The following is a 15,654-nucleotide window of genomic DNA, read 5'->3' as shown; positions in this document are numbered from 1 at the left end:
AAATGCACATAACAGAACCCCTAAAGTTTATATCATTAAAAATGGCGTAACATGAATAATAAACGTGGGGGCTCACCACCACTATGACTGTAATTATTGCCGAAGGGTCGACTACAACCCCATTCACGGTATATAACACTAATGTGTTCATCCCCGTACGCTAGCCTACATTACCAACAATATTTTAGTAGCTTTATTTTTTTCCAAAAATTCACTAACTTAGGTTCCATTTATTCAATATATACGTTTATTTTTGGAGCATAACTTTAGTAAGTAAAAATTTACCGGCTAAGGCTTTGATCCTTGATCTTTCGAATAATCTGGAAGATGAGTTACCACCATCATATTCATAGTCTTCAACTATTCCTGTACCGTCTTGCTGTATAGCCGGGTCCCACCGGACTACAGAGATGTCTGTCGTCATAGTGGCCAGACACCTCTATATCACTATTTGTTTACACCTACAAAATTAAAAAAATTAAACACGAAATAAGAATTTATTGAAAAATTATAATTCTCATTTAAAACTATTAATAAACACATTTTTTAAAAACGATATATTTTAGGTAAATATAAATATCACCATCTAATATTATATTAACAGGTACGTTAATAATGAATCATTGAATTTCATAACAGTTATTTACGTTCTAATTAAACAAGGCTTTTTAAAGTTACTAAATAGACCTCATATCATTAGTGTTCAGTAAGTAAGGAAACGGGTTTCTATTGTTCTCACTGTTAATAACAATTGATGTTCTTTTACCTACTGAACACTCTGTATAATTACATAACATGTTATGCACACGATTTTATTCAATACATCCCTTCTAAAAAATTAGTTGCATTTATAGCTCAATAAAGTATACAAATAATACTAATATTATTATTAATAAATTGTAATTTCCTGAAAAATTGATGTAAATTTATCAAATAATTAAATACCATTTTCTAACATAAAATTTTGAAATATTATTAGTAATTGAGATTTATTTAATAAATATGTCATTAAATTAATATAAAAAAGACTCAACATTTGTTATGTCAAGTATAATATAGAAAATTAATCAGTACATAATAAATGGGGCTCGGAATTATAAAGTAGCGTAGAAAAATGTTTTTATTTTAGGAGGGAGATAAACCTCCTAATCACCCAAAAACTTCATATAACCACGGTAACAACACATAACTAAATTTTCAAATCAATTAAAAAAATCTGTACGGGCTGATGATATGTTCAGAATAACTTAATAAAATTCATAAATTCAAAAAATTCCTAGCCCTAATAAACTAACCAAATATTAACTCATAGTTTAATTTATAAAAATACTGAGTTTTATAAATTCAATTTAATTTCACAAATGTTTTATATCATTTATTTAAAAGAAAGACATTAGTGTAAATACTAAACTTATTGGCATATACGTGTTTATATATTATAATAATTATGATATCTTCTAATTATTAGAAAATATTACATTGAATATTTCAATGTGTAAAAACAGTTGGTGGCTGCAGGATTATAATAGTAAAATGATTTCCGAGTTTGCTGTGGGCACGGGTACGGGGGCAACAAAAATAGAACTCGGCGACCACTTTTCATGATGTTAAGAATATTTTTAAAACGAAATATGCGCCAGCTTACATAAGACCTCGTTTACGACGTTGAACGAATGTGTTTAGTATGTATATAATATTTAATAAAATCCGACACCTAACAGAAAATGAATTTTCACCTTGACAATCAAAGAACGTTCTGATGACTCACTTTTTAAAATAATTAAAAAAATGTTGATTATACTTAATTGAATATAGGAAAGAATTAATCGATAATTTTTTCCATTGATTGAAATAGGAAAATTATTTTTTTATAACAAGCGGAAAAATTAATGTTGGTTTAATTAATAACTAAACGTTTATAAATAAAATAGTATTGACATGAAATTGTAAGTAAATAATAAAACCGCGGTTAATATACCTAACATGGTTGAAAATAATTGACAATGCGATAAGTAAGTCAGCAAACAGGATGGATAACATTTGAATAATCTTTAATGAAAAAAATTTAAATGAAAACGATCATCGGTGAAATTACAACGGGCCTAGACACTTTGCATATATCGACAATTTATATGCTGTATAATATGTAAAGTAAGATCTGATAAATATTTCAAGTAATTTTTATTATTTAGTACTTCCAGAAAAATATTGAAAATCACCACTGAAAACGATAATAAGCTACGTCATAATGAAGGTATGCCGTGGTACCTAGAGGATGTCAAATTGAAGTATGAGATGATAATTATACGTCGGGGAAAACAATGATGAAATATACGCGGTGACCTTTGGTGTTATTAACTTTAAATTTAATAACGACTTAAAATCATTAAACTATTTGCTGAAAACATAAATGAATTAAACTACAAACGATTGCCTTAAGCATCATATAAATGGTTGAAAAAGTTGGTTATTATTATCATGTTGAAAACAAAATATATATCATGTAAAAACTACGTTATTTATGTACCAATTACACAAATGTTTCATAGAAAGTAGGGGAAATAATGTTTATTCAAAATAAATATCATAAAAAATGCGGCAGAGGCAGTCAAAAATGCCTAACGTAGGCGCTGTATAGCGTTTCATAGAGACACAGACTGACAACAGCTGTGGGTCGGCTCTAAATTGGAATAGATTAATTTTAAAACAGTACATGACTACATACACGAAGAATATATAGAGTATACTCATTCTGTTTAAGAGATAGCAAAAAATACTATTAAATTTGTTTAACCAAACTATAGTATCATTTATACAACTTTTAATTTAGAAAGAATATAGAAATTATGTAACAAATTTTATACTTTTATCAATTTTATTGTATTAATAGAAGTCATTAATTTATGGAATTTTTTATTTTTATGGATATTAAAGTAATTTATAAAAGTATGAGTTTTATCTAATAAAAACTATAATTATGGCAAAATTTAGGTGTATGATGTATACACCACCATGTAATATGTAAATATTTTATAATTTACTATAAATAAATATGAAGAGTACTAATGGATTTCTTGTCTATAATTGTATTACACACACACACATAAATATATAGATATATACACACAGAAGTCCATTTTGATTCTACAACATTTATGCAGACTATAAATTTTAAATAGAATAGATATTACATTAGTATTCATTAAATATTTATTCATAAAATAATTATCGTTGAGCATAAATATCGACATATCAATTCGATATCGAAATTTAATGGCCTGATATACCTTAATATAAAAATAATTATAATTCAAAATAATTTTTTTGTGATTTTTTAAAATTTATATCGCTATGGCAAGATACTATTCTCGTAAATGAATTTATATGTATAAATAATTAATTAAAAGAAACGGATTAGTTATTTTCTATAAAATATTTATTAGTGCATTCACTACATGTTAAGAAAATAATTAATAGTTAGGTACCTTGGAATTGAATAAAAATTTTTTCCCAATTTTAATATTAAAAAAATCGTATTTTTTAAGTAACGATATCATTAAAAAAACGATATCAATATCACCAAAATTAAAAAAAATCGATGTGTAAAATTATTTTGTTGCCTATCACTAAAAATTACCAATAAAGTGAACGTTTATTTATGTTCTTTGTTATAAAGAATATTTTAATTTTAGTTTATAAATAATATTCATTATTATGATTGATTGTTATACTGATTGGAAATATACGAAAACTCGTCCTTGTTTGAAAAAATATTGTATTGCTTCAATTTTACTGTGTCTAAGAATTCAGATTAATAATATCTTGTTTCCTTACCGTCATTGTCGGTTATTCTACATATATATTTTTTTCATATTTTGTTATTTTTGGTATTCAGATTTTATCACTTCTATAGTAATGAACAGTAAGATATCTTAAAGTAATTACATTGTACACATTATAAGAATTCCGAGACGTAAAAATGATAATAACGCGAGGACTCCAAAAATATGATAGACTACCTAGTCACTATTGTACTAATTTCAAGCACAAAAGATACACAAAGTAATAACACATCAGAAATTATACTCCTAACTATTATAAACTGCTGACCACCACTCAATTAGATAATTATTATTATTATGACATTTTTCAGTATACAGAGTGATACCACTTATCGTGAACCACTTAATTGAAAAATAAAAATAATATTAATCATTTTTTAATTTGTTTCTTTTTTGTTTAATATTTTTCTCAATTTTTCAATCATAAATTTTTTTATCGTTATCCCTTATACCTTTTAAGGGCGTCAACGTTGATTTCACATAAGAAATACTCCTAATTAACTAGCTTATCTAATAGATAATGATCTAATTAGAAAATTACTGATCGATAACCATATCTTGGTGAGAGGAAGAGTACGGTCAGGAAATGTTTAGATATAAAAATAGTAGCAGCACCCACTCTTCACCACCAGTTAAAGCTTTATTTTTTAGTGATTTCAATATCTTCCGAAATACTGATTTAATTAAAAAAAAAAACATTTATTGATACTAACATTTAAATTCAATTAAATATAATAAAAACAAAATATGTTAGTTCGATATATTTAAAAAGTATGAAGTTATTTCAACGTTTGACCATGTTGTGTTTGTTCGTAAAAAATATTAAAACAGTGTACGGAACGTTTTTTTATGGTAGCCACACCCAACCAAACGTGTTGATGAATCAACCATTATCTTATATGAATATACTTAAAAATAAAATTAAAATAATTTTATCATCTGTACGAAAACAAATAAGTGTAAATTACTTAACACTTGATTAAAAAAAAATGTATATATATATTAAACAAATTATTTTTTCCTAAAAATATCGAATACTTTGACTAAATAAAAGTAATTATTTAGTTAAAGTTAAAATGGTGCAATAAAATGCAAGCAAAAATACTTTTAGTAAATTCATTCAGAAATCTACAGCGCTAATGTAAAAGTAGGACTCAAAGATCAGATAACCAATTGTGTTCATGAATGCGTTACGCGAATTACAGCTTTGCTTTAGAACAAGCGTTGTGTTTAGTCATGCGACCTCTAATTTGTATAGTCAAACATAAATTATTTTCTAAATCTGAAAATTTTCATTAAAACGAAACTTAGAAAATTTGTTGATTTTGTGTCCTTCTCTTGTTGTTTAATTGTTATTTATAAATTTTATGTCACTTATAATAGTGAAAATTTTTTAAATGTGAGTGATATTTTAATAATTCTATATTATAGAAATATTAATCATCATGCATAATATGCATGATAATTAATAGCCTTTGTTTTAATTAAATGTTTTCTATGTTCTCTTGTCAGAAATTATTGTAACGGTATCAGACTCATAGCAACAGAACAATGTGTCGCGTGAATTGAAGCAACAACGTCGTAGGTCATTCAACTAAAAAAAACTACCAGCATTACAAGCCAGTTGATTCACGACCACTATGGCAACCACCGCAGACGTTACCTTATCCCCCCCTACATGATTGGTATCGTTTTTACAATATCAAAATATCTGCTTATTATCATATCGGAATCAAAGTACATAGTTTCAGTTAAAATGGATCCTACACCAACTGACCCTCAAGTTCAAACACCGTGACACATTTTACACACAAAATTAACGCCGTTGAGTAACATTGTTACATTAATAAATGAACGAATAGTAAAAAAGTCGGTAACAAAGAAGCAGAAGAAACTAAGCGCGTTGGTGGAAACGGTTCGTAGAGAGAATTGAGAACCACTGGCTTCGAAGAGACAGCGTTACTTATCGATTTTATACACAAACAAAACTCTTAAACACACTTGCAAGCGGTTTATAGCAATAGCAGTTACGTGTATTCAAATATTGAGTTGGCCGGTTATTAGCAATAATAGTATATTTTTTAAATGGATCAGATACGAATCTAAAAGATGTTTCATAAAGTATGAAAATTAAAATAAAATGAGATATAATATGTTCAAATGCATATTTTATAAATTAAAAATCAATTAAAACAAGTCGAAAAATGAATGTAACTACATTAGTAATAGACTATCATTTTTTATAATTAAAATAAAACCGAGAATGTTACATATTAAAACCATAAAAGGATTCATCCGCAAATACACAGCTGAGAATTCGCCGTTCGATATAGACAAACTGTCCAACTTGAATTAACTTTAAGACCATTGAACACACCACAAACCGGTCACGCCAAACAAATCCATATGGTTGTATTAAATTTAATTTCTAAAATGATATAGAACATATAACGTTAATATTTTACACATATATATATAGTGACTCTTTTATCATAAACCACTTATTATAATTTTTTTTTTTGTATACCTTAAGTTACATGTTTTTCTCAATTTATCAATCATGAAGTAATATTATGTCATCCTTTATATTTTATAAGGATGAAAACTTTATTTTTTCAAACGACAACATACATAATTAACTTATTTATTAGATAATGATCTAATTTAAAATAAATAAAATAAAGTTAAACCTTTATTATGTATAAGGGATAGATATAAAAAATACTTCATGATTGATATATTGAGAAAAGTATATAACTAAATGAAAAACGATCAATATTATTTTTATTTTTCATTGATTAAGTGGGTTCGTGATAAAACGTAGAAAAATGCCAATAAAATAAACTTGTTAATGATAAATAAAATAAGAGAAAAATAGTCATTCATAATACTTGGATAGATTATTATTGATAGACTGAAGAAATTAAACTGATCTACAAACCAGGAGAGAAATATGGTACACGTGTACGTTTTCGAAACAATAAATGCATTAGGAGGTATAGGCGACTACAAATTTTACAAAATGTGATAAAATAGTATTAATCTATATTTAATCTATAATATTAATATATACTTATATGTTAAATAAGAACAGTGCCATTAACATTTCTTTTAAAATTTAAGTTGAGTTTAGGATGATCTAAAAGAGTGATAATACATGATTTTACTTTAAAAAAAAATCATTGATATCATTTTTAATAAATATTTTATACTTAATTACAATGAAAATAATCACTAAATGTTTGATTGTACTTCAAGGGAAATATTGTTTTCCAAACTTACTTATCGTTTATTAACTTGACGTCCATTGGATTAAAATTAAACATACGACTAGTAATACTATACAAACATCATAATATTTTAACATGCGCTACATATTGATCTTTATTTTATTCGTCATACTCTCATTTTCTCTTTTAAAATGATTCAATTAATCGATTTCAATTAGTTCCCAGCGACATAAATCGATAATTATTAATATGGATCGTTAAACGTCGACGTCTAATGGGCAAAGAAAATAAAGAGTTCACGTTAAGGTTAATGGAAATACTCTATGAACGATTAGCAAAGAAATTTATAATAAAAAACATACGTAGAGTATTCTCACTATGACTATTATCTTTGTAGGGATAGTTTCATAAAATTATCACCCACAATGAAAGCACGCAATAGTATTATAAATCTAAAAGTTAATCAAGGCATTGTAACAAAAAGAACTTTTAAAAACATTAAATAACTTAATAAAAATTAAATCGATATTTTTGTTCTTGAAACCACTAAGACCTGTCAGAGATTTCGATCTAATACCTCCAAACGAAAATTAATACTATAAAAATATAATAAATCAAATAGGGCGGATATGTATAAGAATGGGGTCGAATTCAATATCTACTCTTTATTTATATTTAAATTTTAAAATTAAAAGAAGAAAGTCATTATACATTTTAGTTTCGCATTATAGAAATTAATTTACCATATTTCTGATTTACAAAAATAAAAATATTGTGTTCATAAAAAAAAAAAAGTTTCTATTGTGCTTTTGATAGTTAAAAAATCATAGCTATATTTAACGTCGTAATGAAAATAAGATAAAATGAAGTTGTTAATGATTAAAGTTGTTAAAGCTCATAAAAAAAATGTGATACGAAATTTTTAATTCATATGTAATTTATTTTCTTTTTAACACATACATTACAAAAAAAATTACAATATCTGACAGTTAAAAAGTGTTATTAAATTACGGGTAATAAAATTTATTATTATGCTATTTTACATCAGTCTAAGATGACCTAATTTTTAGCCTTTTATAAAAACAAAAAGCACACATGGTTAACGTACAAATATTAACCATTTAAATAAAGATAAAAAATTTCTTATTAGTTTAAGTTATCATATTTTAATCAACATGTAGTAAAATACATTACGTACAAAAACTTACCAGTTTAATCTTTTATAAACAATATAATATATCTAAACATGCAATTGTATTTGTAAATATACATGTGTTTAGTATCATTTAATTAATATAAGTGTAACTTAATTAAAAACTATAACTAAGATTTAATGAGTAAGATGAATACTATCTTTATTAATAATGAACCTCGTTAAATAAAATTTAATAGTAAGAGATAACCTAAAAGAAACAAACAAATCAAAGTTCGAGGCTATACAGACGATAGAATAAATCAAATGATAATAACTGAATAAATTATGGAAATCAACTTCTGTATATTAAATCGATGATTGTATATTAGAAGAAATTTACTACACAATACGTCATGCATTTGAGCTACTGGTATTACTGTAAAAATATGTTCATTAAATTATATAAATTATCAACGACAAAACAACCTTATTTACATATTCATTGAGAATTAATATGAAAATAATAATATAAATATACTCCAAAGATGTTGTTTTTATCAAATTTACATGAAAAGTGGTATAATTGAACTATCTATATATATATATAAATGTTTAATAGAGATGTACACAGAAATACACCAAAAGTTTAAATTTGTTTATTTCCACTTTTCTTTTATGTTTACAATAACAATTAATGAAAACTTAAACGATTTTTAAATTGATACACTTGTTACCTTTTTAATAATAGTTCAGTAACAATATGATGAAAGAGTTATAGGACGACAAGAATATGTAGATTGATAAAAAAATAAAAAGTACAGATAAAAATCTATACTATGTGTAACAACAAAATAATGCACCTAACACATCTTAGTAGTAGAGGCCAATAGCCATAACGATGGCGTTGCACAGACATTTGACCCTTCTCCTATCACCGATTCAGTCTAACTAAATCGATTTCATTCGAGTTGGCTTTTATAGCCTTTGTGGCGTCTGTTACGATTACAACGCATCATACATAAGCAATATTATTATATTATAGTCAACAATATTTTTATTATTTACACACAAAAAATTTTAATTATAAATTCATTCTTAAAAAAGGTAACTCATATTAAACTACTCCTACTATGAATAAAAATAATAATCATTTAAACATTTTTCTAAATCATTAGTCAGAATACAGCATGTCTGATAACTAAATTATCTATAAAACTAAATTTAGTTTACTGATATTTCAATCAAATAATACAGAAAGTTGTTAAATTTGATCCATAACAATTTTATGAAGTAAGATTACTCTATATGATTAAAAAAAAGGGTATGTCAGGGAACATTATACGGTATTTTAAAATATATGAAAATCTACGTTTTTTGATCATAACTTGCTCTAATAAAAAAATAAAAGTAAAGTTATGTTTTATCTCGTTAAAAAAATACCAAAATTATTCTGTTTTATTGTAATGCGTAATATTATTTAAGTCAATCTTGTAGAGAATACAATATTAGCCAAAATTAATATAATACAACAATTTAATAATAGCGTTTACGGCGTTAACAAACAAAAATGTTCATAGATAACACTTTGAATGATGAATTCATGAAATAAGATAATCGCATCACTAGATAATATTATCACAAAATAATAAGTAAACTTATCATTACGCATATATTAAATTATAGAAGCCCTTTCATGATACATTTAATTTGATTAATTTGTTATTAATAAAGTTGTCAAAAAGTTTAGGTAACAACTTCATACTTATCTCACGCCACTCACCAATTTTAATTCTTAGTAACCACGCATTGTGACTAAATAAGAAAAACTGACAATTAATCTAGTGTTTATTATAATTTCACAAAATCGAGATATCAGATCTCCATAATAAAATCACTTGTTCACCATTTAATTTGAATATTTATTTAGAAAACAAAAAACCTTATTTATAAACTTTTTTCATTGTATAAGAATTTAGCATCATTAATTGAAAGACATTATCAGAAATTATTGTGTAAATTATTTAAGAGCTTAACATAACATAACATTTTTAAATACAAAATTAATTTAATATAACCTAACTAAAAATTAATATTTTTAACATTTTTCATAATAAGTTATATGTTATTATATGCATTCTTACTACTATTAAATATTATTTACATAAGATTGAAATGAAGTATATAACTAATAGTAATCAGTTTTTTAGCATCGATGCGAAACTGAAAAGTTTTTAATATAAAATAATATTTATCAAGATTCGACAAGTTTAATGCTAATAAAGCATATTTGAGCTTTGATAAAATGTATATTAGTGTTTCAAGAGTATTAAACTTGGAAAAGAGCCAGGAGCAGTTCGCTTATCAAAAATGTCAATTCGGCATGAAAATGTCAAAATTAAAAATATGAGAATATAGTGACTAAAAGGATTATTACACAATAAGAATTAATTACTTGTGGCTAATATTATTTAAAATTAAATTAAAATTAATTTTAATGATATATGTTCCTTAAATTCTTGACTATCAATAAAGTGTAGTTATTTTCTCATATCCAGTTTTTACAATAACTATTTATCAATAAAAATTTAGTGATATAGTAGTTATTTTATTGATTCGGTCATAATTTATTAATATACATACTCAAAATATAAGAGTCAAATTACTTTAAAACTAATTAACATATATGATCAATATGTAACAAAATACTGAACGCCATCGAAAGAAGGAAAGAAAAACTTATAAACTCATTAGAATTTTAATGTTATGAATTTTAAAAGAATGATAAAGACAACACTAAAAGTAGGAGGTGGCGAAGACCTTCCGACGTGATGACTTATTTAGGAGTGTTGAGTGACGTCACGGAGATGCAACTGCTAACAATACAATTTAATACAATAGTTTTTTATAAAATAAAATATAAAAGTAACGAGAAGAAACATTATATGCCAAAGTTTCTCATAAAATAATGACCTATGAGTATCCTAAAACCAAAAAAATTGGCGTATTAGGTAATCAAATTCTAAGATGTTGAATAAATTATTTGTCATAAAATATTCAAATGATTTACTGGGTAAAATATTTTAATAAAACTTTATCAGTTACAATATAAATCAAGTTTACAACCATTAAAATTAAATTAAAAAAATATATATAAAACTAATAAGCATTCATTTTTACTTAACAACAAAGTTAAACAAAATTATCAATAAATTAATAACAAATATAGTAACTATTTAAAAACAAAAATACTGAAAATATATATTTTTTATGACATAATCTTCTTCATAATAGTTAATTTTCTTTTATAATTTCCACCAATTACCTAAAAAACAATTCTATTCATATATTTGTACTTGTAAAATATAATATGTCAGTATTTATTGATTAATTTGTCTTCATAATAAAACCAAAGTTCATACAAAAAAAGACGATATATAAAAAAAAATTATAACTTAATTTGTCTAATGAATTATTTTACTCTAAATTACTTGTTATAGTTTAGCGAATTTTAACCATTATATTTGATAACTTGCATAATTGGGACAAGTATAGATGATATCTGACAATGATTAAAATCACTATCATAAAAAACGCTTCCGTTAGAATTTGTTAAATGTTACAATAAGTTATACATATTTTATCTTACAATTTTAATATATTTCAAAATTTCACATAAATATTAAATGATTGTTATATTATTTGCGCAATAGAAAAGAAAGTATTTTTTTTGACATGCTATTTCTCATAGAAGAACAATTGTTGGACAAAATTTGTTTTATGTATTGTAGTACATTTCAAAAGATTGGATTAGATAAGTTAGTACTTAGGTTTCTCATTGAAATTTCACGAAAAACATACAAGTTCTTTAGTGTATTCAATTAAAATTTTATTAGGATGAATTAAAAAAAAAAAAATTATAGATTTAAATTGCAGAAAAATATTTTTGAAAGTGTCATTTTTTACAATAGCGTAATTATTAGATATTTTTTTACATTTCTAAAATTGAGAGCGTTTTTCTAATTTTATCCGTTGACAAGTTTAATTAGATTAATAAAATAGAGTTCATTGACGTATTGATCATTAAAAGTGTTCCAGTGAAAGCTGAGAATTTTTATGGACATACCATCAAAAAACCATACCTTTTTCAGCTACGTCTAGAAGCTAAAAAATTATAGTTGAAAAGATTACAGAATACAGTTGATCAACATTTTTCAAAAATCAGACATTCTAAAGAATTCTAAGAAAACCAAAATTAGATATTATCAAATTACTTAAAACATTAAAAACTCAATAAAATGTTCATCAGAGATAACTAACTAACGTATAAAATCGACATAACCAATTTGACAGACTTAATTCAATTGGTAGTTTTGATTAGAAAATATAGACTTCAGAATACGATTGTATAATAACTGTTAATGACATAATTTTTTAAAAATTTCTTGTTTCATGCATAAAAAAATACTATGTTTTTCAATATTGTAGGAAAGAAAAGACTCGTGGTTAAGTTATATTTTTTTTTCAAGATTATACAATAAAAGTATATAACTAAAATGTAATAGCATATCGTATTTATTCTATATTATATTCATATTTATTAACCATAATCATAGATAATTTTAAAATGTCCCGTAGAATATTTAAATGGAAGTAAAAAATAACTAGTATGAGCAAATAAAATTAAAAATAAATAAATAGAGAAAAATAGTTCTTTAATAAAATATGTTTCTAGAAAATACGAAATTCTAAAGTATCAATTTTATTAGAATTTATAATTCAAGTAGTTATAATACGATCATGTACACGTATTAAAAATTGAATCACGTTTGACAATAAATTTAGTGAAGAATAAAGGGGGATCGTTTTAATACATTCTCATATACCGGATAAGGATCCGTGGGACGAATAATAAAAACAATTAAGTAACTAACTTAATAATATTACATAAATATATTGTTATTATATACCAGAAACTATAATATAGTTGTTTATTAATCCCGTTTTACAAAGCTACCTAGTTTTCTAAGGTAATAATGATTTAAATAAATGTCTAATACTGTACTTAAATACATTTAAAACACCTCTTATAAGAAATTTAATTTCAAAAACGAACAAAATTTGGAGATTTTTTTCGTTAATATCGAGTCACATTTGCTTGAACTTTGCAGGTCAAATTAACATTGATTGAGAGTCAAACGCTTAGTAGAAAGTAAAAACACTCCTACACCTCTTATTACTGAAATATACAGCAAAACTGCCTATTGTATTTCAAACAGCTATAAAATGTCTGTTTTCATTGATTATTCTATTTATCTAAGGTGTAATTTTCAATAACTTTAATTTTATGGAAGGTAATTAACAATTAAATTTTTTTTAAAAACGGATACAATTTAAAGATGTTTAAAATAATATCGGTCAAGGACAATTGCAGTATTTACTTAGTTTAGCACTATCCACCCCAACACTATTAACCGTAAGATTTCAAATATCTGTTTAATATAATTAAAAGAAACATTTTTTGTAATCAATGAAACAAAAAAGTACTCACTTTGTACCGAACCGCAGACTAAAAAACAATCGTTTCCTTTCAGTTAAATAATGTTGTAGAATTGAGATTGAACGGACAGGAGCAATTGAATTTGCAAACTTTTTTGATGAACTATGGGTTTAAATTATGTTATCAAATCATAATCACTGGTATAAAATTTAGTAAAAAAAAAAACAACACTAATAAAAACACACTAACAAAATATTGCGATACTCATCGATAGCGTTCGCAGCCGGCCGACATACACAACTAATGGAGGGCGTCGGTGGCGGCTAGTAATGACGCGCGCGCGCAGAATCGCCTGTAATCATCGGCAGACACCGTCGGGGCTGCCGCCGACACGAACATATTCAGTGTAGCCAACATTAAATTTCAAAAACATAATACAATGAAATTTTCTTTTGCATTTAAACTAGCTTTAACATTATGAATATATTCAAATAGATGAAAAACATCACCATTTTTCAACATTATTTACGACAAAAAAATTAATATTAGAATGTTCTTTTACAAAAGTATATACTAAAAACAGTCTATATTGTCACGAGTTAAAGGTAAGCGTTAGTAAGAAGTCTAGTGTACTCAATTTTAATTGTCTAAGACAATTTGTCCTTAATAATACAAGTATTTTAAACTTTTTCCGTTGCAAAAAATTGTGATAGTATTATGACAAAACCCTAGTAGAAATATTTAGCTCAAAGACTCAATTTTATCAAAAAAATGAAAAACTAAATAGTGTAAAAAAAGAAAAAGAGTTTAAACTCAGCACGTAACACTATTAAGATAATTAATTTTAATTTAATAGTACAACAAAATATTTCAAAAATTGTTTTTTGTAAGCTAACATTTATTAAATTTTTAATATGAACAATTTCAACAAATAATACAAAACACTTTATGTTAAACACTAACGTACAGAGTAGGTAGCATTTTTTTATGCAACGGGGCTAGAGATAATTGCTCTCTGAAGCGCTGAATATCGTAATCCGGTTTATAAAATTAATTTTTACATTTTTAAAACTCTTCACTTGTTTTTTAGGAGTGATCCTTTTTTTTTGGAGAAAGAAGAGTGCCTCTTAGGACGTTAGTCTCTCAGTATGCACCTAAACACGAATTCACTAAAATATTGTTATAAATAAATATTCCTTTTATTGTTAACAAATCAACATTTCTACTTTGTAATATAATTGAAATATAAAGTGGTTTTATCTTTTTATCTTTTTATTATTTTTCTTTATTTCTTCACAAAATTTCATTTTAATCTTTTTTATTACATTGTATAGCTATGAGTCGCAAATTCTCAATTTGTAAATATCAATAAAAAAAACCTTGTATTATCATTACAGGCATAATAGTAAATTTAATGATTTAAATTTAAATGATTTGATAAATTAAACGATGTATGAATGATAATCTAACTTAAAGTCTGTTTTGTTTATAAATAATTAAAAGTTTATATGTAGAGTTTTCAATTATTGGCAGATGCTTATTCAGGAGATGAATAGTAAATTAAACTGAGAAGAAAATTTCAATAAGTATATCTTTGGATTAGTATTTATCTATATTTTTTTCTACAAAAATGTTTTTATTTAAATATGATAAAGCTTAAAAAAGTACTTTTTTAAATATCTGTGTTTTTAGGAACCTAAATGAAAAATGAAAGTTGCCTGAAAATATTTAACTAGATAACCTAACACACATAGTACTGTAATGCTTTTAAAAAACTAAAATAATAGATTATTATTATACATGTATAAACTATAGGCATTGTTGATAAACAATGGTTTAAAAAGAAATAATGTTTATGGTCGTTTAAAATTTAAGACTTTTTTGGATAAATACAAAAGAGCCTTGTTATTATTATTTATAAACTACAAGTGATTTATATATATATATATA

General features: G+C 24.8%; 1 protein-coding gene across 5 annotated transcripts in view; it reads right to left on the bottom strand.

Moving 5' to 3' along the window:
* The window catches only part of LOC126903524 (spectrin beta chain), a 28,897-nt gene extending 14,877 nt beyond the window's left edge, over window positions 1-14,020 (bottom strand). For all 5 annotated transcript variants that reach the window (XM_050681703.1, XM_050681700.1, XM_050681702.1 and 2 more), the window contains exons 1-2: window positions 13,756-14,020; window positions 286-461 (exon numbers count right to left, since the gene is read on the bottom strand). In XM_050681703.1, the coding sequence (XP_050537660.1) occupies window positions 286-424 (139 nt within the window). In that variant the 5' untranslated portion in view covers window positions 425-461; window positions 13,756-14,020. The remainder of the gene's footprint in view (window positions 1-285; window positions 462-13,755) is intronic.
* Window positions 14,021-15,654: the final 1,634 nt, after the last annotated feature.

This window comes from Daktulosphaira vitifoliae, unplaced genomic scaffold (assembly GCF_025091365.1).
Source record: "Daktulosphaira vitifoliae isolate Bord-2020 unplaced genomic scaffold, ASM2509136v1 Scaffold_4, whole genome shotgun sequence".
In the NCBI taxonomy this organism is placed as follows: Eukaryota; Metazoa; Arthropoda; class Insecta; order Hemiptera; family Phylloxeridae; genus Daktulosphaira; species Daktulosphaira vitifoliae.
Note: the sequence above shows the minus strand (reverse complement) of the source record. Positions and strands in the feature narration are given on the sequence as shown.